At 32.6% G+C, this 26,295-nt stretch overlaps 4 protein-coding genes and 1 pseudogene across 6 annotated transcripts; 2 read left to right on the top strand and 3 right to left on the bottom strand.

Annotated features, from left to right (window-relative positions):
* Nucleotides 1-41: 41 nt before the first annotated feature.
* Nucleotides 42-3,875, top strand: LOC123212711 (pre-mRNA-splicing factor syf2-like). 3 transcript variants are annotated; one of them, XM_044631851.1, is made up of 7 exons: nucleotides 42-197; nucleotides 754-919; nucleotides 1,423-1,619; nucleotides 1,764-2,004; nucleotides 2,452-2,588; nucleotides 2,678-2,906; nucleotides 3,470-3,875. In XM_044631851.1, the coding sequence occupies exons 2-6, from the start codon at nucleotides 796-798 to the stop codon at nucleotides 2,903-2,905; spliced, it is 927 nt and encodes a 308-aa protein (XP_044487786.1). In that variant the 5' UTR covers nucleotides 42-197; nucleotides 754-795; the 3' UTR covers nucleotide 2,906; nucleotides 3,470-3,875. The 3 variants fall into 3 exon arrangements, with proteins under 3 accessions (XP_044487786.1, XP_044487788.1, XP_044487787.1); XM_044631853.1 differs by lacking the exon at nucleotides 3,470-3,875 and having other exon boundaries at nucleotides 754-904; nucleotides 2,678-3,309; XM_044631852.1 differs by lacking the exon at nucleotides 3,470-3,875 and having other exon boundaries at nucleotides 50-175; nucleotides 751-919; nucleotides 2,678-3,309.
* A 1,842-nt stretch (nucleotides 3,876-5,717) lies between these two features.
* Nucleotides 5,718-7,275, bottom strand: LOC123212907 (aquaporin PIP2-7-like). The gene is made up of 4 exons (XM_044632145.1): nucleotides 6,872-7,275; nucleotides 6,426-6,721; nucleotides 6,195-6,335; nucleotides 5,718-6,081 (listed from the first exon to the last, which is right to left on the bottom strand). The coding sequence occupies exons 1-4, from the start codon at nucleotides 7,155-7,157 to the stop codon at nucleotides 5,962-5,964; spliced, it is 843 nt and encodes a 280-aa protein (XP_044488080.1). The 5' UTR covers nucleotides 7,158-7,275; the 3' UTR covers nucleotides 5,718-5,961.
* Nucleotides 7,276-14,338: 7,063 nt separating this feature from the next.
* LOC123215044 lies at nucleotides 14,339-16,372 on the top strand. The gene is made up of 3 exons (XM_044635085.1): nucleotides 14,339-14,623; nucleotides 14,717-14,866; nucleotides 15,084-16,372. Exons 1-3 carry the CDS (start codon nucleotides 14,342-14,344, stop codon nucleotides 16,278-16,280), a joined length of 1,629 nt encoding a protein of 542 aa, XP_044491020.1. The 5' UTR covers nucleotides 14,339-14,341; the 3' UTR covers nucleotides 16,281-16,372.
* Nucleotides 16,373-17,776: 1,404 nt separating this feature from the next.
* LOC123213491 lies at nucleotides 17,777-19,836 on the bottom strand (annotated as a pseudogene).
* A 1,772-nt stretch (nucleotides 19,837-21,608) lies between these two features.
* On the bottom strand, nucleotides 21,609-24,948 carry LOC123212957 (glycerate dehydrogenase). The gene is made up of 13 exons (XM_044632223.1): nucleotides 24,742-24,948; nucleotides 24,564-24,647; nucleotides 24,333-24,473; nucleotides 23,437-23,558; nucleotides 23,227-23,308; nucleotides 23,001-23,073; nucleotides 22,832-22,923; nucleotides 22,652-22,726; nucleotides 22,444-22,551; nucleotides 22,284-22,361; nucleotides 22,136-22,180; nucleotides 21,915-22,029; nucleotides 21,609-21,833 (listed from the first exon to the last, which is right to left on the bottom strand). Exons 1-13 carry the CDS (start codon nucleotides 24,862-24,864, stop codon nucleotides 21,811-21,813), a joined length of 1,161 nt encoding a protein of 386 aa, XP_044488158.1. The 5' UTR covers nucleotides 24,865-24,948; the 3' UTR covers nucleotides 21,609-21,810.
* Between the last annotated feature and the right edge of the window lie 1,347 nt (nucleotides 24,949-26,295).

Here is a 26,295-nt window from a genome sequence, read left to right as displayed (position 1 = left end):
ACAGAGGGGGGAAAAAAATTAAATATACAATTGTCTACTCCGAAACCTAAATGGACTCGGATATGAACCGGTTTATTTGTGCCGTCTGAAAGAAAATTCTTATGTCTCTCATTCATCCTTTAGTCTCAAAATTTCTTTGCTATTTTCTCTTTACCCAAACAAAACCCTTGAGGCACAGCTCAGAATAGAAGGCACAGGTAAGTGTCTATTATCTTTTTCAATTCGATTTTCATTATTATGGTCGTTTGGTTGCGTAGAAACTTGAGGAAATAAATAAATAAAGATACTAAAGATTATGCCTTTTTTTGGTTATGACGGAATACGAATAACCTAATCACATGTACTGCTTGTTACTCGTTATTCAAGAATCAAGTAGCACGTATCATATTACTTTGTAATCAAATTTTAGGGTTACGCGAATTGTTAGATTTTAGCTGAATATTTATTATGTATTTTTTGTAAGTGTTAGGTGAAGCTCTGAAGTTATTTCGACTTATAATGTAAAGGTATAAACTTTAATTGAATTTTGGAGTGTAAAATAAGATTTAGAAAAAAATGGAAAGTAGGTCAGAAAAGTATTAGGCAGGATGTGAACACATCATGGGCATTGCCCATTACACATTAAATCATATCATTCTTATATATGCTGTTTATTTTATTTTCAGCTTGTCCCACTTGTGATTTTTTTTGGGAAGTTATATTAAGAGTTTTGATCACTAAGGCTTAATCTCGTCATTGTATTGTGCCGTGCAGGTAATTAGAGTTGTATAGAAAGGGCTGCAGTTAGTGCAAAAGATGGAGGAAGAAAGAAGAGTTCACCCAGACTGTATTAATGCATCAAATCCATACCATGAATGTGTGGAATATTGCTTCAGAAAAATTGCTGAAGCAAAGATGCAAATGGGTAAAAAAGAAACGGGTATATTTTTTTGGATTCTGTTTATGAGTCATCTGAACTAACAATTCATGTTTCTAGTTTAGAAATGATTTTTTGTCTATAAGGATTTATTTATGTTGCTTCTGTTGGTTGTTCATTTTTGGCTTTACCACAAAAGTGTGAGATAGTATACTTGCTCATTTTTTACTGCATGATGTCCAGCAAAAACTATTAATATAGGATTGAGAAAAGCTTGTGTTCATCCTCAAATTTATCGATAATTAAGTTTTTTAAGGTGTCATTTTTATTTGGACATAAGAATTCTAAATGCTGGGTCAAATTAGTTACTCCTTGAATCCAAGTTTTTTCTTTTCTTATCTAAAGATCTCTGCTTTCATCTAAAACATTTTCTATTTCAATTCTTTTTTTATTTAAAGGAATACCAGAGAGTGAAATTATTATTTGATAGTTCAAGTATATATTCAGTTATGTTAACTGCTTGTATTTTCATCTATACCTAAACCTTAGATTTTGCACAATTTCAGAAGTGCCAGTCAGTGGTGGCAGCAGTCAATCCAACACATCTACTCCTGACACGGTTGCCCATTTCAATGATGAAAGACCAAATTTTGAGGAACATTCACATAGTGACCATGACCAACCAGCTGAGGAGAGTTTGGAAGGAGACATTACAAAGCTTACAGGAAGGCAAAAAAGGTTGTTTGACTTGAGGCTTAAGATGGTAGGTTTCTGTTAAATCAATAATTATTAGTCAATTTTTTCTAATTTGATTGGTATTTCAAAAAATAAACTGTTCTGTGCTGCTATTGTTTATAATCACTGTTGAATTAATTTGTAATCAACAGTGTTTGTTGCATTGTTGCAGAATGAGGCAAGAAAAGCGAATCAAACAGCAATGGTTGCTGAAAAGAAAAGAATGGAATCTCCTCAGGAATCTAGGGGCATCTCTAAACAAAAATGGCTTGAGGAGAGGAAGAAAAAGATAGGCAAACTTCTAGATTCAAATGGTTTGGATATGACCAAGGCACATATGCTAGATACGCAAGAGGCAGCAGAGGCAAAATATAAGAAATGGGAGAAGGATCCTGCTCCATTTGGTTGGGATGGTATTTTGATTTTGCTTCTTAAATCTATAATTCATTTTTCTGATACTTGCTTTTACTTTGCCTGATATGCCCATACCCTGGTGTATGCCTTTAAAGATGCTTATAAATCCACATGTTTGTGTGTTGTTTGTAATAAAAAACATTGTTACATGCATACATTTGATTGCAAACATGCATCAGAACATTGTCCTTGTTGATTTGGTTATAAGATTCCAGAAATGCCATCTTAGGCATGCATTCCTTAAATTCCATTGCTTAGTAGTACTGTTGGACTTTTCAAAATGAAGCATTATTTGTGTTATTCTCTGTTGCTTGTGTTAGCTTACTTTTTTTCTTGAAAAATAAGTGTGCCATCTTCTTGTTGTATGTGAAGATCAGAAATTTACAAGTACAGCGGAATTAAAGTTTTTTATTTTTCATCTAAGTATGAAGTTATTCTTTTGGCAGTGTTCAATCAGAAGACATTATACAATGCTTATAAGAAACGGACAAAGAATGTTGAGGTTGATTTAGAAGAATATAACAGACTAAAAGAAGCTGATCCAGAGTTCTACAGGGATGCTTCAAGCCTCCAATATGGGAAGGTGGGGTTTGTTAAGAAAAATTTTGCTTTTTGGTAGATTTGGTCGTAATCAGGTGCTTTAGTTCATGAATTTCCATTAATTTTCTGTAGGCTCCAAAGGTCTCTGAGGATAAAGTTGAGAGGATGGTGAAAGAACTCAAGGACCAGGAGGAGAAAAGGAAGTCCTTTAGCAGGAGGAGGAGGTTCCATGAAGAGAAAGACATTGACTCAATTAATGACCGTAATGAGCATTTCAACAAGAAGATTGAGCGAGCATTTGGTAAATACACACTGGAGATCAAAAATAATCTCGAACGAGGAACTGCCTTGCCTGACTAAGGTACTTGGTTGTCCGAAATGCCAGACGACTTTTTTCAGAGACATTTGTAACTTATTTAGTTCTATTTTATTAAAGTATGCCGATGGATTCCAAGAATAAAACTATAAAATTTGTTATAATGCTCTTTATTTTCGGAATCCATTGTCTGTTTTTCTCTAGCTAGAGCATATTTTCAGAACACATATTGCAACAAAGTTAGGCCTAGGTCACTAGTTCAATATAATCATATGAGCTACCATTGTCACCTATTGTCCATGAAATCAGGTGTCTCATAAACTTCCTTCATCATAGTGTTATACTGATTTCAGATGTTATAATCACTATGAATTGAGTCCAAACCTAATTTGTGTTGAAAACATAATAATTCTTGCAACTGACTTCTATAACATTTGTCTTCTCCATATATAGTATTCAGAAGCATGAGTTAGATGGTTTTTCCCCTGTTCTTTTTCATGCGTTGTATTCTTAAAATGACTTTAGAATATCTTTGAATGCATTATGATAATTCTCACGAATAGGTAGTTCTCATGCATGTGATTCTAAGCTGTTGGTTCACATTGCAGGATCTTGTAATGACACCAATTGTAAAGATCTTTGACATCATTTGAGGCAAGAGATCTTTTATTAAAGAAAAAATATTGAAGTTGTTGGATATTCAGAACAAAGCTGACAGAATAGCAAAAGATCCTGTTACTCCATGAGTTGAAGTTGTTCGATAAAATGAACCATATCATTTGGGCAATAGATCTTTTATTAATGAAAATATATTGAAGTTGTTGGATAGTCAGAACGAAGCTAATGAGATAGCAAAATCATGTTACTCCATGAGTTGAAGTTGTTCAATGCAATGAACTATGTAGAATAATAAGTTGTGTTTTGTATCTTGAAGAGAATGATGTACCCGTTATCTTAAAATTATTATTCATGAATGGAATCCACCACCTGTCACCCTTCCCAAATTTATCAGAACTAGTTTTCTTTTTTAGTGCCGTGTGTTGTTTGTTCTATTAACTAGGAGTACAATGCTTATGATGTAGTGTAAAAATTACCGTTAGCGATTTTTACTTCGAAATGCGGGCTCACTTGGACGGACTAACTGTTGATGCAAAACCCGTCTTTTTCTTAGGATGGCTCCTCAATTATAAAGTTATAAGACTCGAACTTTTCTTATTTGTAAATAAAAAAATAGTCAAAGGAGTCATAGGATTCGAAAAGTGCATTTCTTGAGACTTGTGTATTGAATTGATTGGGTTTGGCGTGAAGTAGGCTCATCAATTTCTCTGTCGTCTCTCCCCCCATTGACCCGAAAAGAAAACTATCGAAGAGCCATCTAAGAAAGTAAAAGCATGGATTGCAAACATCTTCACACTCAAGTTGGCCCAAAAACATTTTCTTATTCTATAGGGAAAACACACACTTTTTCTTTAAACTCTAACTTCATCAGGAAAGGAGGAAGGGAGAGAATAAAGCTAAATGGTGGAAGAGAAAAAAGAAAAAACAGTATAATATGGTTAATAATATTCTAGTTTAATTTACTCTGATAAAACCGTTGTTCCATACATGGGTGAGGGTCATTTTTCATAGACAAAAGTTCAAATTTGGGTTAAAAAGTGTGATTTATATCATAGAAGGATGGAATAATGTTTCGGGTTTATGGAAAAAAAAAAAATTGACTCAGCCAACGAAGGTGAAAATTTTATCTATGTTTAGTGACAGCAATCATTCACGGTGGTAATGGTTGTTAAGGAAGAAAATCCTCCTATGTGCCGAGTAAGAAAACAATTTGGACCACTTCATATTAAATTCGAGCCCTGGTGATGGTGGAGTGTCAGCCTGGTCTTGGCCCCTTGGAGGACCACTCCTCTTTCTATCTCTCTTTCATTCTGATAAAACCGTTGTAAAGACAGACACTTACTCTTGGCTGGCAGTTGCTTTTGTTTTGTTAAAAGAAGTGAACCCACAGTTGAATTTACTTTGTAAAGCTAAAAATCACTTTTCTTTTCCTCCTCCTTTGGAATTTATTCTGTAGGGTTTTACTGTCTGTTGTTGATATTAATATTTTATACGTTTTGTGCACAGAACACAGGACCCATCGTCAACCTCTCTCACCCCTGATGTTATCCACAACTATGTGATGCCATTTCATTTTTATGCCACGTGACAGTTACAATGCTAGCAGGTTCTGGCTGCTTTAACTCTAGTCTTAATCTCTCTTGTGTTTTTTTTTTTTGGGTTAAGTAAAATTTCTTAGGCAAAATTTAAACTTTAGGTTCAGTCTGATTGGTTGAAATGGACCTTAGTCCAAAAGTTAGGCCATTTCAACAACTTTGGACTTTAGTAAAAAGATCTTTCACATCAATTCCATCTAACTAGCGAAAGCATCTTTCTCCCTTTCCTGGTGCTTCTTTCCAAAAATCCAACTATTTCTTTTTTTTTTTTTTTTTTTTAAGAAACCCTGTCCAAATCGGATTATTTTTTCAGAATCAAAATAAATCACAATGAACATATAAAATCTTAAATCTAATTATTAATCTCAAAACCATTATCACAAATAAATCAACAATATTACCCAAGAAGCTTTGAACTTTTACTTTCTCATGCCAAATATCCCCCTCTTTAATTCCTCAAGTTATTCCTTGGAACCCCCCTATTTCATTGGACTACTGTATGTCAACCCACCACCATGTTTCAATCTTCTAGGGTTTGTTTTAATTTGATAATTTCAATATTGCATCTCTAAATAAGCTTTAAGTGTATCTTCTTTTGTCTTTTACAGACTAAAAATTAAAATAAGGTAATCTACAGAGGACAGAGAGAGATAAAGGATTAAAATTAATTAACCACCACACTAGAACAAATCATTGGAGAGAAGAAGACACAACACCATCACTACTCATTCACAATGATTCACAGAGACAAACTACAATTCAAAGATTAGATTATAAATAAAGGAAAATGGAAAAAGAGACACAATAATCCCTTCTCATACACACATACGAAACAGATACAGAAGAAAAAGCTATTTTGGTGGGGTTTTGAGTTCGATTTTGTTTTCTTAGTTGGAAGGGTTGCTGCGGAATGATCCCAATGCCTTGATAGCAGCCGCTCTCAGAATGTACTGGTGGTATGCCGCTGCAGCCAGTGCTCCGACGAATGGCCCAACCCAGAAGATCCACTGCCCATCTCATTCACATAAACTTGTTAAAATCTCATAAAATTCATCAATAACTCACTCATTTCTAAAGGAAAATGACAAAATGTTAATGTAAGATAGTTAAAAATGCATACTTGATCATCCCAGGCTTTATCATTGTTGTAAATGACAGCAGCACCGAAACTCCTAGCGGGATTGATGCCAGTTCCCGTGATGGGGATTGTGGCCAAGTGAACAATGAACACAGCGAACCCAATTGGGAGAGGAGCCAAAACCTGGAATTACAAAGCATAAAATGGCATTTACAACTCAACAGATAATGAGTAGGGCTAAGTGAGAAAGCGTTGAAGAGGAAGCGGGCATACAGGCACGTGTGAGTCACGAGCGCTTCTTTTGGGGTCAGTGGCGGAGAAGACAGTGTAGACAAGCATAAAGGTACCAATAATCTCAGCGCCCAAAGCAGTGCCCTTGCTGTAGCCGGGAGCCACGGTGTTTGCACCGCCGCGGAGAGAGTTGTACGAGTGCTTCATGAAAGCCTTCACCAACCCAACGCCACAAATAGCTCCCAAACACTGAGCGATCATGTATGCCAAAGCCCTGATTAGAGACACCTTTCTGGCCAAGAACAACCCAAATGTAACTGCAGGGTTAATGTGGCCGCCTGAAACAAAAACAACAAAACCCCCTCAAGACTCAAGAAAGAAACCACCAAAAAAAATCCTGACTTTACACCAAAAAATTAACCTTTGAAACAAAAACGCGCTTGGGTATGATTAAACTTTAAAAGTTGTTAAATTTCTTGGGTTCTTACCAGAAATACCAGCAGTGCAGTAAACAAGGACAAATATCATGCCACCAAAGGCCCATGCAATACCCAAAAGACCGACTCCATCACATGCGTCATGTTGTTTCTTATGGCCGATAACGGTGGCAATGGTAACGTAAAGGAAGAGGAGAGTGGCGACAAACTCAGCGATAAGAGCTCTGTAGAAAGACCAGAGCTTGACCTCACCAAGGTCAAGAAGAGGAGCTGGTGGTGGATCCACATAGTCCTTTCTGTGGTGAGTTTGCCCTTCTTCACTCACTTCCTTAGACATTTTTTTAATCCTTTCTTCTGGTTTCTAGACAACCTCTACAGAAGCAAGAACCCTTGATGGCTTTCTTCTCTCTTGGGAAGCGTATCTCTAACTCTCTATGTGTCTTGCTAATAGGGCACTCCTTTTAAAGTGGGATGGAGACCGTTTTAAGGAATAGCTAAGGGCATTGTTGGAATAAAAGTAGTAATATATTAATTAATTAAAAATTTTGTTGTAAATAGAATTATAATAACTTTTTAATGGTTTTATATGGGCTAAATCTGATATCATTATTTTAAACTTAAAATTAACAAATTACAAAATATTATTTTTTAAATATAAAATAATATTTATTATTAACGAGTTAATTTTATTTATATCATTATAAGTGGTTTTTTATGTACTAATTAACTGGTATTAATCAACATTAATAAGATAATATATTATTATATCATCAAATAATTAATTATTTATTATTATTATTATTATTAGATTAATGGCTTTTTAGTCCTTCCCAAGCTTCATTGTATTTATTTAATATAATTAATTTATTAAAGAACAATAGTAAATGTAAATATTTTAAATACATAATTTGATATATATAAATTATATATTATTATCTTTAATTCAAATGACATGATAATATATTATTATATATTCAATCATATATTAAAAAATATATACATATTATTTTATTATATATTAAAATTTAGTTTAGTTTAAATATAATCATAGTGATTATTAGTAAATACAGTTAAAGTATCAAGGAAATTAGGCATTTTAACACAAATAATTTGCTTTTTAGATAATTAGCTTTAATCAACCGCTTCCTTCCTCCTTACCATTTAAGCCACGGCCAAACTACGTAACAATCTACAAACCAATTTCAACTTCAACTAAAATAACACGGTTGGCCAATTTACATCAATTCAGCCCGATTCAATTGCATTCATCCTACCCATTAACAAAACCGATTACCCGATAATTGTTGCTCAAACCTCTAGTCAAGTTACACATCAATTCAACATGCTCAACTCATACATCGAGGCCACCACCACCACCAAAAAGCCAATCAACTTCACTATCAATTCCACCCACGAAGCCAACCACCAAACCCAACCTTTATTCACTCATATTGCCTCTCCATCCGCTGAACACCAAATTCCCCAAAGTTATCATCGACGTACACATATGCCCTCATTAGTTGATGATTATGTCGAGTCACAAATTCACCCACAACCAAATTTTCAATCAACCCTTTTTTTTTTTTTCGTTTTTAATTACGACAACCTTTCTAATTGTCAACCTCAAGTTGTCAAATCTATGAAATATTGTGAAGCTAATAAAAGTGGTTGTCAAATGGGGTGGTGGTGGTGGTGGGTAGACAGTGTGAAGAACGCTCAATAATCTTAAATATTTACTTAAGAGTACAAAATTTGATTATCCTATAATTAATTATTTCTATAATCTTAATATTTAATCATTTATTCGTTATACTTAATATGATTTCACACTTTAGATTATCTATAATGGCTGATAACTTTGATAATTTGAGGAATAATGTGTCTAAATTTTATGGAGAAAATGACATACAGTATTTAAGTTCAGGATTTATCAAAAGAAACAAAATTGTGGAGTAAGGAAAACTAATATGCCGAGAGCTCATGATGTTCTTGATAATGTCAGTCCACCTGACGACCAATTGTACAATACAATACAACACAATCCAATCCAATCCAATCCACTTTGCTTTTGATGAGTTTTTTTCACCTCTCTCGACATGTTCCATCCCTTTGAACTCTTTGGGTATTGATTAAAATAGTTATTTTTTTTTATTTTTTATATGTATAATTATTTTTTATTATATAAATATAGTTATTTTTTAGTTTAATTTTATTTTTAAAAAAAGATTTTAAGATTTGAGATTGACCAATCGGTCATGGGCAAATAGTTTGGTTAGGTTTGCACGAATTTTTTAATTAATAATAATTTATATAAATTAAATATAAATAAATTTTATTATATTATTTTGTAAGTTTTTTGTTTTGATTAAATAAATAGATGGGTTTTAGGCTTTGAGTCAGTTTATATCTTCACTGAATAAATAAAAAATCTAAAATAATTATAAAAATTTTTATTTCAATAAATATATATAAAATAAAAATTAAATTATTTTAATTAATATTCCGAATATCCTAGTCCACTCATTTTCCTTAATTATTACTCTTCCTTCCATTACTATTGCACCAAGAAAGTGAGCTTCCGAATCCATTTCATTACCAATACTCAATAAAAATAAGCGAGGCCTACGTGTTCACCTCTGGTTGATCAATCATGCATGGACAGTTTGATCGAACGGAGCAGATGAACAAATCATGTGATCAATCAAGTATCACGTGGATTCCAGCTGGAACTAGTATCACGTTCGATGCTGTCGCATCCGCCATCACTTCCCTTTGTCATCTCATCTTTATCCAATGAATGTCCCCACCTTATACCCTGCCAGGTCAGATCCATCTTGTGGCCCATCCGCCTCTGCCCCCTTCTACGCTAAGAAAAGTCTGCGGCATTATTGAATGCTTTAACAAAGCAGGGCAAAGTGAGTATCCGGACGATTTATTTTTTTATTTTTTAATCAACAATTGAAATCAAAATATTATAAAAAAATTATTACGAATATAAATACTCTTTGCATCTAATTTTTCAAAACTCTATCATCGGATTCGGTCTCTATTCTCTCGAAACGGCTGGATGGTTCTCGAGTCTTCTTAAAATAGCCGTTGCATTGGGTCCATCAACGGTCACATTGTCAATTTGTGGGCCACGCCACGCAACGCAAAAAGACATGCGAATGCAATTGATAATCAAAGAAATGATATAATAATAATAATAATAATGCATATATACATGTGGTTTGATGATGATGATGATGATGATGATGTGAAAGTGGAAGTAAAATAAAAAGAAAAGTAAAATAAAAAGAAAAGGAAAATAAACAATTAAAATGGAAGGCCAATCATGAGATGTCATAGTTACAAATTCAATTCTTGTTGTCTCTGCCATGCATCATGAGTCTTATGACACATGCATGTATGTCCATGTCCAGCCAGACAGAAGAAGACACAAAATTTGACATTTATTAATTTCGTGATTTTCAAAAATGTTTAGATTCTATTTCTGCCTGTAAAATTCTCAACTTTTTCCGGCCTTTTCATCCCCACAAAAACACAAAATAAGAAATCAATAGATTATATCTTATGATTATGGTTAGGCCGAAATTTCTAGTAATTTGTGAAGTTCATAATTGAATTGAATGTGGTCATAATGTGGTGGAATCAAACAAAGATTTGATGGACCCACTTGATCAAATTGATCATCTTTATCTTGACTGGAACTTTCATGGTGACAAGGAGGAATAAATCCAGCGGGAATCTTCTCTTATCAAACATTAATTGACTAGCAATTAAGTGATTATGGTGTATTAATCATTGATCAAGATAACAAATTATAATCAACATGTTGATAATCTCAAGGCGTGCTTAAGAGTTAAGAAGCTAAGCTCCGACTGTATGCATTGATTTGACAAAATGGACTCATCAGATGAGCCGGGCTCCTTAACAATTAACTTGGGTCACTTTACATTTTCCATAAAATGTCTGTATATTAATTAGCTATGTGTAGGGGTGAATTAAAAATAAGTTTGTTAAAACTTAAAATGAGTTTTATTCGAACAAGTTTAAATACAAATATGAGGTAAATGAACATGAACCTAAATACAAGTTGAGGAGTAATTGAAAAAATAAACTTAAACCCCTAATTCAAGCAAAGGTCATGTTGAGCTTATGACTCATATCATTAAAAAAATTTAAAAAAATGACATCATTTAGAGAAGTTGAGTCAAATATCTCGTGCAAACTTGAGCCAAGTCTAGCCCATACATAGAAATTCGAGCTAGGTGTGAACTAAACACAAATTCTTAAATCACGAAACAAGTCAAACATGAACTGGTATTTCTTCATACTCAATGAACCCAAACCGAAAACAAACTTCACCCTGTTTAGGTTAGGCTCGGAAATCCAACCCTAGCTATGGGCAGCATAAATAGATGTAATTAGGTAAAATTAACAACTTATATTGATATATATTAATTGAAAAACAAAATTGATGGACTACTTTCTAGTAATAGAATCTGTATGAGAGTAAATCTCTTGAAAAACTGCCAACCTACTCGTCTTTGCTTTGCCGTATAGAAAGACATTGATTTCTGCATCTAAATCCTTCTTCTCCTCGACTAAATCCATGGAGACCACGTTGCTCTTCTGTTGTCAACTAATTCATCATCCTTATTTATCTTGATGCTAGTCTTTGTAATTTGCTCCCCCATTATAGTTGCGATACTGATCAAATATGAACAAACAGATAACAAAGTAGGGTTTTCAGGTGCTACTAAGCAATAAAAACTTTAAAAAAAAAAAAAAAACTCAAAGTCACCTTGATATTGCAGGTTGCTCGAATAAAGGGTTTGTGTCCAGTTTAATCAAAGGACTTGACCAGGGTTTAGGGTTTTTGTAGGAGTTTCTGTAGGGCTTGCTACGTTTAGAGTTTTTGTAGGAGTTCAAAAGGAAAACTAAAATTCTTTAGGAGGCTTCTTATTGTGGTTAGATTATTATCTACTATAACAAGTTCATATGTAAATGGAACTATATCTCCAATACGTACATTAATTCTTGAATTGCTTCGACTTGTCATTATAGTAAGTTTTGGTCTGATAAAATATACCAAAAAACATAAATTAGGGTTAGGGTTTTTATCTCCATAAAAATAAGGATTCCTGTTCTAATCTCATGGTATTTAGGAACTTCTCAGCAAATGTCAATTTAAAGAATAAACATTTTATTATAATTTTTTTTTAAAACATTTTTGTTGATATACATAGTAAAATTATAATTAGGTATGTGCTATGGATTTAAAAATGAGTGATGCTCTTGGCCCCTCACTCAAACTTACAAGACCAATTTTTTTTCTTAATTTCTTTTTGTATCCTCTGGTACAATGATTAACTTAGACAACTTAAAATAAAGGAAAAATATTTAAAATAACTTATTAATGGGGTTAACGATATTAATCAATTCTGTATATATTATATATATATATATATATATACAATCGATAAAATACTTATTTTCTTAACTGGATTATACAACCATATATAGTTGGTTAATATAATTTAACCCAATTAAAAGTAAGTTATTTTAATTAATTTCTCTTATTTTTATTATTATTATTATCATGATTAACTAGTTTTAGGAAAGTTATCGATCCTTGAGGTTGAACCCTTTATATCAATTCTTTTGCTCAAAACATTTTAACCTTAATTAACAACTTGTAAGTTCGAACAATAAAGTACGATGATAAGAACAAAAAAGCCCTGAATAAGCTACCCTCAAATTGAAAAAGTTTGACGAGGACAAAAATGCCCCAAATAATCAAAGAGTCTCACCAAATTGTCTCTCTTTACCTTCAATTACATGTGAAAAGGACTTACAAACCTTATTATGAATGTCCCTCCATCCCTTGCTGGTCAACAAATATGACTTATAAACCTTATTATGCCCATCTCTCCATCCCTTGTTAATCAACAAATATGAATGAACTAATTGCTAGTATTTTTCTATGGTTTTCCACAAATATCAGGTTAAACCTAGAACTAATTTATGTTGTTTCTTCACAACAAATATTTTATTCAACTAAACTATATATACCCACTTTTTATACACAAATAATGTGTTAATCATATAATGACATATCATCTATATATATGAATTATGATAAAAAATGAGTACATATAATACTGATCTATTTAATTGCACAAGAGGATTTTTGTCCTACTTTATGTGTACTATATATATCTACATATATTTTTATTTTTTGATTGTAGTCCCTTTTTAATGATCAATTTTTAAATTTGTATAAAAAACTTTTGTTTATCATGCGGATTTTCATATTTAAAATTTGAAGAGGCAGACTATTTAAGTGTCAGAATTTGGCTGCTATAATCTTTGGCTTCGCAACACACTGTTCTCTTCATAAGATTTGTAATTATCAACATGCTTCTCTTTTATATTATTCTTTAATGTCTTTATTTTCTGTTTTTCTTGGCTGCATTTGCCATTTGGTATGGTTTTCCATTCTCTATATATTCATTACCACTAAAAGAAACAAATGGCTAAAGGAATGAAGATTTGGCGGAACCTAATGATGAAGAAGAAGATGAAGCTAACAACGACAAAAAGGACAATGAAGAAAAGACGAATTTCCAAAATTTGAAGCTGCCTATTGTTGCAATGTTTACAGAGAAAAATGTCTCACTTTTATGGGGAATACTATCAAATCTTGTTGAAGAGATGGAGGCGAAGTTGAAGAAATTAGAGGCAAAAAATATCTCTATCATATTCGTAGCCTATATTCAAGATAATAATATTCTAATTTGAATGTTAGTTAAATTTCTTTTGAAATAAAATTCTATCACCTAACTAAAGATTATATTATATTTTGAAAGTTTGAATTTGAACTCATTCTTTTTTAAACTCTTAACAAATGCGTATTTGTATACACACTTTTAATACACAATTATGGCACATAGATGATGTGTTATTATATTATTAGATGATTTTGAATTAAAGATAAAGTAACATCAATCACATAATAACACATAATTTATGTACCCAAATTTTATATCAAATGCGTATTTGTATACACACTTTTAATGCACAATTAGGACACATAGATGATGTGTTATTATGTTATTAGATGATTTTGAATTAAAGATAAAGTAACACCAATCACATAATAACACATAATCTATGTACCCAAATTTTATATCAAAGTCTGCACACATAGCATTGCTCTACCATTTTGTAGCTACATATAATTAATAATATAAAACAATTAAGTTTAAAAGTTTAGGAAAGATAGGGATTATTAAGTGATCAAAGTTTAAGATAGGAAGAAACACAAGAGAAGATAATGGGGTAATTAATTTCTAGTTATAATGGGAGGATGTGATTGGCTAATTAATTTCAGCAGTAACCCAACAAAACAACAACTCTTAGATCTTTTTAACCCATTAGAATTAAAACCCTAATATTGTTATATATATAGAACAAAACAAGACCCTCATTCTCTCCTTATTTCTTCCTCCTCTAATGGAGAGTCAAGAAGAGGAAAGAGAAGATGTGAGACTTGTTTCTCAGGGTGGTGGTGGAGATGGGGTTTTCCGGAGTTACTGTTTTCTGATTGCAGAGTTTGCAGGTTTCATCATCAACCGAATGGTGTTATTTTATCTAATTTTTCAATATGAATATCCGGATTCATCAATCATCAGTTATCTTATTTACACAACAAACAATCTAATGGAAGCAGTATATCTAAGTGAAATCGTCGCCGGTGATGAACCCATATTAACTCACCCCATCCATGCCTTTGCGGTACGTAACAATGTCAATATTAATTTACCTATCTATGTCTTTGTTTGTGTAGTTTGATAAAAAGTGCTAAATTTTGACCTAATTTGGGTGCAGGGACGATTTATATTTTGGATTGAGCGACTTACACACTTGTTTGCTTCAGTCTATTTTCAATGTGGAAAACATTGGATTATCCCTGCAGTATTATTTTGTTTCACAAATACTGTTTTCATTATCAAGTTTATGCAATGGATTTATAAATGGGTAAGTGATTTATATCTTTTAATATTTTAATTAATATCTTCCTCTTTTGTATATCTTGGAAGTTATTGCAGTCATTAATCATAATTCTCTTATCAAAATCTTCAGGTATTTATCATCAATTGTTGTAATCATATTCAACCAATTTTCTTTTGTGTAATGTTGAAGAGATTTGGCCGTTTAATCTATTCCTTTTAATTCAATATAAATTTTTTTTCAGATGAACAATGGAAAACCGTTTATAAAAGTTGGAATAGTAGAGAAGGATGTGCAGGAAGAGAAAGTTGAGCCAAACCAAGATCCATTGAGAGCTGAAATACTTGAGGAAGAAAACTTACCCGAAGAGAAAGTTGAGTTCGACTTGGAAGGTGGAATAGTTGAGGAAGAGAAGACACCAAAGGAGAAAGTTGAGTTGGATCAAGAGGTATTAGAAGGTGAGATGGTCGAGAAAGACAAGTTATCCAAGGAGAAAGTTGAGTTTCAGGAGCCAGATTTATTTGAAGAAAACAAGTTACCGAAGGAGGAAGTTGAGTTGGATGGAGAAGCTTTGAAATTGGAGTGGGTTGATTATTCGGATCCACATGATTTCGAAGAATTTCGTTGGTTAGCTGTGGCCCTCAGAGATCATGATGAGTTAGTCAAGGAGCCGAAGGAAGATCCACTGAAAACTGATTTTGAGGATAGGCCACCACCACTGAAAGAAGCAAATGGTAAATGGAATGAAGATCTTGAAGATGATGACGATGATGAAGAAGAAAACAGATTGAAAGACTACAAAGAACAATGCCTCATCTTGGAGGAAGAGAAAAAGGTTCTCACTGCTAAGCTTGCTGCCAGTTTAGAGTCTCTAGAACAATACCTTCAAAACGAGAAAGATTATCTGGAGGACCGAAACAATTGGGTGATAGAGAAGCAAAATCTTTCTCTAAAGCTTGACAATGCCCGTGCTGCATATTCACAAGCAAAAGATGATGCTTCACAGGCCTCTTTATCCTCCACACAGACGCAACAGGGACTTCTCAATGAGATAGTTGAAATGAGTTCATTGTACCGATGTTATCACGTACAGTGCCTGGAATTGCTTGAAGAAAGAAATCTTCTATCATCTCAGCTGAATTTCGCAAACTCATCAGCCGAATTTTACAAAGCTTGTTGGGAAGATTCCAAATACGAATGTCGCAAATTGAGAGAAGAGAGAGATGAGCTGACCGCAAGGCTTACTGCCGAAACTTGTTATGCTGAATACTATCACAAGCTAATTCAAGAGATGGTGGAGAAGAACGAAAATGTCGTTGAGGAAATGGAGGAGAAGAACAGAAAATTGGAGGAAGAGAAGATTGATGTTGTTGCTAAGCTTCGTGCAGCCAAAATACTGGCAGAACTCTACCGTAGCTATCTACATAATTGCGGAATTTAGACCTTTCTTGTTTTTTTCAAGTTATTATTATTTACTCCAGTTATCATTTCTCTGGACATTAATAGCCTTGGTGAAACAGGATTTTTTTTTTTTCATCTTTAATCTCTATGTTATTCTGTCGATTGGTGATGATTTACGATTTCATTTTTATTCAGTTCATCCCCATGATGTTTCTTTTAATTACTTTCAAAATCTTGGGAGATTTTACTCTGATTTTCAGAGAATTCAGAGTCACAATGAGGCTAGTTCCTGACTAAAACACAAATGCAAATCACAGTATTAGTATGGGGTAGCAAAAGCACGATTTAGCAAATGTGATATCGGCAAGGGGGACCAACTATTACATCTGGGAACTTGGAATAGACCTGAAGAGTGGAGGAGCAAGTCCAATAAGGATCCTCTGCATATTCCAATTGAACTAATCACAAAGTCAAGAGCTAAAAAGATGCAACAAATCTTAATTAGGTTTATTGAAGACTTGGAGGTCAAGACAAATTTGCTTAAAAGGGATTAGATACTTGAAAGATCTAAAAGAAAGTTTAATCTAATTCAAGCCAAAATCCAAGAGTTCTTATAATTTCGGCCCAAAAAAGTTTCAAGGGTGACGTTCAAGACTGTCTAAGTAAGTTTAATGTTATGTTATTTTATGATAATTTGTATTACGCTAGAATTGTTACTAAAACCCAAGCCTTATTAGTTGAATTATATGTGTTTAATGGACTAAGTTAATATTTGTTACAGATCCAATTGTTATGTTAATTTTAATTAAAGTTTTTGAGTAGTTAAACAGGTAATGAGCTTAGGAAAATATGAAAGTCTATTGGGTCATGGGTTAGGTTAGTCCTTTTATGGTTAGGACTGCTTACTATATAAATATTTTTTTCTCGTAATAACGTATAGATGACGATTTTACACCAAAATTCATATGTTTGTTGCTTTGATTCAATCGTTAAAAAATTTATCAAAAATTTGTTCTTGTGGTTTTCAATCCCTTAATTATATCAAAGTTTGGTTGTTTTCACATCGATCAGTCAGGATCTATCAAAATTTTAAAATCTTGATTCAATCCCAAATTATTTTTCGCTTCAAACATTGAATCTTCACATAATATCGCTAAAATTCGTGTCAAAATGTGAAAGAAACCAACGATTATTATCACAACATATTTGGTTAATATGATACCTGACAATATCGTACTTTGAGAACACTTGATATAGATCAAGTTTTATATTTTATGTTTCATGAATAAAAGTTTGAAGACATGTAACAAGACAAGAGACAAATTGCATAATATTAATAAAAAGTTACAGTAATTATAATCTTATTTTATTATAATTATATCTTTATTAATTAATTTAATAAAAAATATATAAAATATTTTAAAATAATTATATTTAAAGATATTTAAATAAATTAATTTATTAATATTTTTTTATCATCTTTAATTAAACACAATAATTATTTATATCTATATATTTTATTAAATATAATAATTATTTATATTCAATAATTTTTTAAGTATTTTAACTTCAAAATAATCTATCAATTTTAATAATAAAATGGTAACGCCTGAACTTGATTTCGATGATTCATATGTACACATATACTCCAATGCCCATTGGTTCTCCATTCTGAGCCCATCTTCTTTCTCCCGAGTGCTAAACAACAAAATGCCCATTGGTTCTCCATTCTGAGCTCATCTTCTTCCTCCTGCGTGTCAAACACAAATGCCCATTGGTTCTCCATTCTGAGCTCATCTTCTTCCACCTGAGTGTCAAACATAAAATGCCCATTCGTCCTCCCTTCTGAGCTCATCTTCTTCCTCCCTAATGTCAAACCCAAATGCCCATTGGTTCTCCCATCTGAACTCATCATCTACGTCGAAGATCTGGTGAATTTCCTCAGGCATCATCATCCAACGATCAATGTTAGCCTCACAGATCAAGTCCAGCAAGCCCTCGATTTTCAAATAGTCAGCCGCCTGTATTTTTCACCAATTCCAATTATTAAATAAACAAACAAATACCCCACTTTGTGAATATATTTGGTTAACTTCTTACTAAAACTTGGTGCATGTTACTATAAATGAGTTTATCATTATTTCATTTTAGCAAGAATTTTCTGACTTGTTTGATTAAATTTTCCCAGGAGGTGGAGTCTTTTTTAAGGAGTCAGTTGTTGGTTAGTTTTATAATGAACCTTGGGTAATTTAGTAACATTGAAACGGCGATTCTACATATAAACTTTTATTGTTTCCTGTAGCTGCAAGTGTTTCTCTTTTTTTTTTTTTTTTTGTCGCTAAATGGTATCAAAGCTTTGTTAAAGTAAAGTCTCAGTCTTCTTGTATCTTGTTAGAGAAGATTGAAAGTTTGGTGCGGAGAATCTTGCTGTAACTCATAGAGACTTCTAATGTGGGATATAGATTAAACACCCAGTATAGTGTGGAGAAACTTGTCAGCTCAAACTACAAAGATTGGAGAATGTGTGGAAACTTTTCTACAAGGTCGGGATCTGCAGGAGCCAGTCGATAGCGTTGATTCAAAAATTCCAGAAAGCACTCCAGAGAATGCTAAATTAGACGAAAGTAAAAGATTAGGTGTGGAAAAACTCTTTCTGCTTTAAGATTCCTAAACAAGTTTGGTAGACTTCTGAGAAGTTGTTTAGAAAGAAAAGTACAAAAAGGTTTCAACTTTCTGGACAACAAATAGGTAATACTGGCAAAAGGGAAGTATATCCATTGCAGAATATTTTTTGCTAACTAAAAACATTTTTGCTGAAATTTCATAACTATGCCTCAATGATAAGAGCAGTGAGACCAAATATGGCGACTTCCTATTCATGATTCAAAGGAATACATGTCATTTGTCACCTAAAATTTTGAAATTAATTTTCTCAAAGACGCTATTAGATAAAATTCCAAATCTCAAACATGTATCAGTCTAGCAAATCACATTGTCTTCCTTTTAAAGGTTCATCTAACCATTGGTCATAATTTGTTTGAACTAATCTATACGATTTCATCTCGGTAACGTAAATACTCTAAAAATCAAACAATCAAACAGAGAATTATCATGAAACACCAAACAAACAATCAAACAAAAAAGAAAGATGGTTAAAAGATTACCTAACTGAGGTCAGAGAGGGTTTTCTTGTCGACCTGGACGAACTCATGGTCCCAATTCGTGAGATCATAATCAGATATTTTAGGCGTACCGCCTTCCTTGTTGGCAGTGGCTTCCACGTGCTTCTCGCAGTATTCGATTACCTTTGAAAGAATCTGACTGCTGACATTCGACAAGGGGATCACGCCGTCGGCGCACTCGAGATCGATCATATGCTTGATCGTCTGAAATTCCGCCGCCACCACCTCGTCCACCGCCAACGTCTCCCCGTCCGAACTCCTCAGCATTATCTTATTGTTCTCGGCACACGATGACATCGTTTGGTTTTGCCCGTAATGTTCTTCTCGACTGGGTTATGGCTACTTCCGAAATCATTGAATAAAATAGGCCGAAGGGCTATTTCCCACCAAAGTTTTACCCTGATCGATGAACTATATGTTGCGATCTAAATATTTGTCTACATATTTACTCTTATTAAAAAATTTTATTAAAGATAAAAATAAAATTATTATTTTATTCTTAAAGTTTAAAATTTTAAAATTTTATATCATTTTTTCTCTTAATTTAAAAAATTAATAATTTCTTTTTATGATTAAATTTTAAAAAATTATATTTCCTCCTAAAGTTTTTTCTTCAATCTTTGATGATCAATTATCATTCTTGCTATTAATTAGACTTTCCACCGTCTTTTTCTCCCCCGATGAAGATTTCCATTGGACCAATTTTGTCTAATTTAGACAAACCATCTATGTCCAACCAAATAGTCGATATCGAAAGATTTTTTCATCTGTCAGAGATGGAAGAAAAAACCTTGAGGGAAAATACAGTTTTTTAAAGTTTAATAATATGAAAAATTGTTAATTTTCTAAATTAAAGAAAATAATATAAATTTTTAGGGTTTAGAGTTTAGAGTTTATAAATAAAATCACGATTTTATTTTTATTTTTACGAAAAATTCTAATAAAAATTAAACTATAAATAAGTGTTTAAATTTTTTATCTATTGTAAATACATTTTTAAGATTAAAATAAAACTTGAACGGGAAATAGTCCTTTACCCAATAAAATAAGATGATCAAAATTAGAATTACTCCCTCTCTTAACTAAAAGGTTTTATTTTTTTAAATAACTTTATAATAAAATACTTTATTGTTTAAGACGATTTTTACAAATTTTAAAATTATCGGGCTATTATGAGTGAACTATGTCTCATGGGCTTCGGAGTTTGTGGTCCTGATTGAATAGTTCGATAATTTTGAAAGCCAAAAATGGATTACATTATTATATAATTTATATAAATTTATTAATAAAATTTATTTAAACACATAATTTTACTTTCCAATGTATAACATATAAATAATATTATATTCAATTGGTAATATATAAATTGGTATTATTTTAACATAAGCTTAGAATGATCTTTTTTTTATTTAAAAAATCATCAACAATATAGTATTTTCATATAAGATATTGTACATTCAAATATTTAGAATATGAATAATTAGAAATGTCCAAGATGACTTGAAGCACAAAAAATGGTCTATCCCATAAGGGTTTGACCAACTATTATAACAAGTTAGGCCCATGAGTCTTTCAGATCAGTTTTGGATCAAAACACAACACTTATAAGTTGACCCAATCTATTACTATTTTTATAATTATTTAAAAAATTAATTAATTAAATAATAATAATAATGTAAAAAATTATTTTTTAATTAAAATTAACGTATCAACCCATTACTGTAGAATCAAGTTATGGGTCTTATACTTTTCATGGGTTGGGACCGGTTGTAAGACCTGCTATCGTATAGGCCTTAGGCTTGGTGGACTTGATCAAGGCTCTCCCGACCCACCATCACCTCTATAAATAATCACGTCACCTAATCTTAGGTATCATCCAAAATAACTACTTTTATTTTTTAACTCTACAGGACACCCTCAACCTAAATCTATTATACCTTAAAATTGTATCGGTTTATTAAATATGTGTTAAAGATAGTGTAAGTGATAAAAGATAATATTTTAAATATAAATTCTAATTCATTTAAGTGATATTTTAAAATTAAATTTTTATCTTACTTGATATAGTAATTATATAATTGATCACTAAACTCGATATTTTACCTATTTGGTATAAGTGGGTTAGTCTCAAGGAAACAGTCTCACTCGGATGGCTTCTCTTGTTACCCAAAAAAAAAATTTTAAGATGCAGAGGAAAGGCATTATAAGCCTTAATATTACAACACATTAAACAAAGTATACAAGAATTCATCATAACCAATGTACACATGGTTGTCGATGTTTTCCCATAATGAGAACTCACATGAGTCTACACTCTTTACCTCTCACTAAGATATGGTCTATAGGCACCATTAACCACCCGTGTGATGATGGATTCATCCTCTTAGTTTACAGCTTCGAAACAGGTAAACCTGCGAATTACAGTGAGATTGGTAAGGTCAGACTTCCCAAATGCGAGGCAAAATGCTACAAAATATGTATAAATATTTTACCTAAGGCTTTTGAGTTCACAATACTTGGACATGCAGCCGGAGGTGGTGCATTCTCATTCAAGAATGGCACTACCCGGTTCGGATCACCCCATATTGGGTAACCTTTAATCTTTCCCTGTAATATTGACAGACATAAAAAAAACAGTAGCAAGAATATGACAATCAATCATAAGCCAAACCAGAATGACAGTTATTTGGTATTTTCTTATCCTAATTCATACCAGGACATTAAGAGCAGCTAGCGTTGCCATTCCTTCACGAGTCCACTGTATAAATCAGAATGGAACTAATTACAATCTTGGGCAGTTTAACCAGTAGAGACACCTATATATCACTTTAGTCTGGAAAGAGAAGATTCATCAGTGTTACCTTGGATGCAGAAGCAATATGAGGTACTATAACAGCATTCTTCATATCAGCAAGTCCAGGCTTCATGTAAGGCTCGTCCTATTACAACATCAATGATACAATCATAAAGAATGTGGGGAAGCGGTTTAGCTGAATTTGATATAGAGAAGGTGATTTTTACCTCAAAAACATCAAGACCAACTCGGAACATTGGATTTTGTTTCAAATGTTCCACCAGAGCTACTTCATCAATAACTGGACCCCTGCTACAGTTTATCAGGATTGCTTCCTACAGATAAAGTTACAAATTTTTTATGTTAAGCAAGGCACACTTGCGTCTATATTCTCAAGTAACTCCACAAGAACATTAAGGACATTCAAGAGGTCACCTTCTTCATCAATGCAAGCCTTTCTTTGTTAATCAAATGATAAGTGGTTTTATCCAACACAGGGTGAAGACTTACCTGCACAGAGATTCAGAAAAGCAACACAAATGTATTTTAATCACATGTAGAAGTTCGATACAAAACCAAAATACATACTTAGTTCTCAGCAAAATGTAATCTTACCACATCTGCCTGCTGAAGCACCTCATCCATGGATGCTGCTCTTCTCCAAGTAACAGGTTTTTCACCATTGGCTTTCAGAAATTCACCATAAGCTGCCATTGGGACATTTAGAAGTATCAGCACAGAGGAATCAGAGATTGATTAATTTAAATAGAAGATAGAGACATGCCTGTAACAAACTTTTCTAAGCGTGTAGATTGGTAAAGGTCATAGTAAATTAGGTTCATTTTGAATCCTTCAACCTGTTGTAGAACAGATAAAGAATTATTCCCAAAAACATAAACAAAAAGCACTGTTGAAATTCTTTTTGCAGGCAAATTATAAACTGGCTTTGAGACGAGCTCTATAGAAATGTGCAAAAGAATAAGTCTGTCATTCGCTTAGCAAAATATTACCATCATTCGGGCATATGCAGATCCAATACGACCAGCTCCAATCACACCAACAGTTTGTCCTTTCAGCAAGTTTCCAACAAACCTATAAGAAACCAGCAGTCCAGTTAGTAGTCACTGACTTGAAATTTGTGGAGCATCCAAATTTAACCATATATTAGAAATGATGCAAAACAAGCAGAGAATTGAAATAGTATGAAGTAGTGGCCATACAGGTTTGGAAGCCAGCCATCATATAGACCTGCCCTCATGAATTCATCTGCTTCAACAATTCTTCTTGCAGCTGCCAAAGAGAGCGAAGCTGCTAACTCTGCTGTAGTTTCAGTGAGTACTCCCTAACATGTAATTAATAAATTATATGAATTCAATATCTAGGCTACAACGTTCTTAAAACAACAGTCACATATAAATTTTACATGCAACCCAAAATTGTCCTCAGGCGGTAACGTATAACATTAAGTTTACACATAATAGTTATGTTGCACAACATACTGCCTTATGATGAATTCATATAAATGTCATCTGACTGTGTAGTGATTAGTGATTGGCTCTACAGTGTCCTGTTGATAACATGTGGCCATGTAGTGTAAGGTGAGCAATATTGTCACTGATTAGCACATAATGAAATCCAAGAAATTAGCGCCAGATCATATTTCACTACAATCACAATATTTACAAGCCCTTCAAGCAAGTACTTTACATTGACATCAATCATATTGGTATGCATCATATCGTGGATGAAAATGGCCACCCCTACAATCTTTAATGTACACCATGTTCCAGATCATAACACTAGCCCGGTTTTAAAAAGGACTTCCTGATAAGCATATAACCAACCGCATGGCATGCAATCCTTGGCCTCAAGTAACATTAGATGTATGAAACAAACTCAAATGGAATTCACATATACTTGCAATACATAATTTTAAGTAACAAAGAAGATAATACTACGATAAGATACTTTGCAATATTTTGATTTCATATAATAATGATTATGTTACACTTGAACGAATGACTGTTACTTGGAACCAAAACATCATTTTAATAAGATTAGGGGTCTGGTGCTATAACAAACTTCTGAAATCAAATACAGTCAAATTTAAACTCACAGGAGTATTTCCAACAGCAACGCCATATTTACTAGCGGCATTGACATCAACATTATTGAAACCAACAGCCATGTTACTGAAAGCCTTTCCTCCTGCTCTACTCAATGCAGAAAATAAAGTCTCTCCCCAGTCTTCCGTCAACTGAAACAAACAAAAAAAAAAACCATGAAATTTGACAAAGAAAATTATATTTCTAGCAATCAAAATAACGTTCTTGATTGTATAAACTACCTGCCCAATGACTCCATCGCACTTATCACCAATCAAAGCAATGATATCTTCAACAGACAGAATAGTTTTCTTCTGGGTGCATATCTGAAAGTTAATCAAATAACAAAAATTTATCAGACGTGAAGAATTCAATAATAAAAAAATGATAACAAGAAGTTCATAAAAAAATATTGGTTACTTCAACACGACAGTCTTGATCGATCAAGAGATTAATCCAGCGAGTTCCAGGCATGGGTTTGGTGCTAACAACTCTGTATTTCCCATTCGGGTTCCAAACTTCAATTGAAACCGGTTTCGCCATGGCAACCAAGCCAGTAATAAAAACAGGGTGTGTTTTCTAAATGAAAGAACAGAGCTTTTGAAAGTTTTCTCTACTCTGTTTTAAACCATATTCTTTTGAGTGTTACGGTGTGATGCACCTCACCGCTTCTTTGACTCTCAATTTTGTCTAAAATATAAATTCAAAACATAATTAGCTGTAAAATATTATTCGATGATGATCTAATTCGATCAACGGTTGATTTTTAGGGATGCAAATTAAAATAGTGGATTGGATGATCATGGGATCTGACATGTTCAGATAGAGTGGAGTATGGTTTGAAGTATTTGGACCTTCCATTTAGTTGGCATTAGATAATGGTGAGATGGCGTCGCTGATTGATGACACGTAAGGAGGCTTCTATCCTTTTTTTCGATGACTAATTTACCCCTGCTGTGTTTGGACAATATAAGCTTTTGGACAACTGGTTATGGTCCTAATGGGAATTCGATTATGCTAAACTGTGTGGTATCATTTCTCTTTAGGCTTGTAAAATGAGGGCCGTCCATGCATTTGATCATTGATTTGGGGGGTCTTATTGATTTGTGAGTGAGTATTGCGTATTTGTCTTTATAAAAGTCCAATTTTGAATTTAAGTCCATTGGATGACATTTTACAATAGAATAATGTTAAGGGTATGTATTTTGAGTATACAAAATAATTATATTGATAATTTATTATTATATCATTAAATATTATTTTTATTTAATTTAAAATTATTTAATTATATATTAATATATTATTTATTTACTCTTTTATAAGCTCAAAAATATATATTATAAAATAAACACTCATTTCTCTTTATCCAAACTCCACGTAAATTGACATTTAAGAAACAATTATCTAATAACAAGTTACAAAACATAGCAATTAGATAGAGTTAGGATACAAATGAAAGTTTCATCGGTCGATAAATTCTTTGACATATATGAGATTATCTTTTAATTTTATTTTGTGTCTACCAAAAAAAAAATAATTATCTCTTATCAAATCAAGATCATATAATTAATATAATTGTCTTGTTTTGCATAATAAAAAATAGGAATAAAATTCCACACTCATACTTGAATTAGTACTATTTAATACAATATCTACATTTAACTTCCCATCTACTTTCTACAAAGGTAGGGGCATGAACAAGAGGGACTACAAAAAAATTACTAGAGATCCTAGGTAGTGATTTTATAATACATACTTTGAGCATATAAATAAATATATATTTAATATATGTTATTATATGATTAAATAATTTTAAATTAATAATAAAATAATATTTAATTTTAACAAATGTCATTATTATCAGGTGATCGTGGGCTCCTGGTATGGTAAAAAAGTAATTTACTTTAATTACCGTTGTTGATATAATGAAAAGAGGTTTCATTATAAACAGAAATTTTATTACAGAGATTATGG

Source organism: Mangifera indica, chromosome 4 (assembly GCF_011075055.1).
Source record: "Mangifera indica cultivar Alphonso chromosome 4, CATAS_Mindica_2.1, whole genome shotgun sequence".
NCBI classification, from domain to species: Eukaryota; Viridiplantae; Streptophyta; class Magnoliopsida; order Sapindales; family Anacardiaceae; genus Mangifera; species Mangifera indica.
This window is presented reverse-complemented; position numbering and strand designations above follow the sequence as displayed.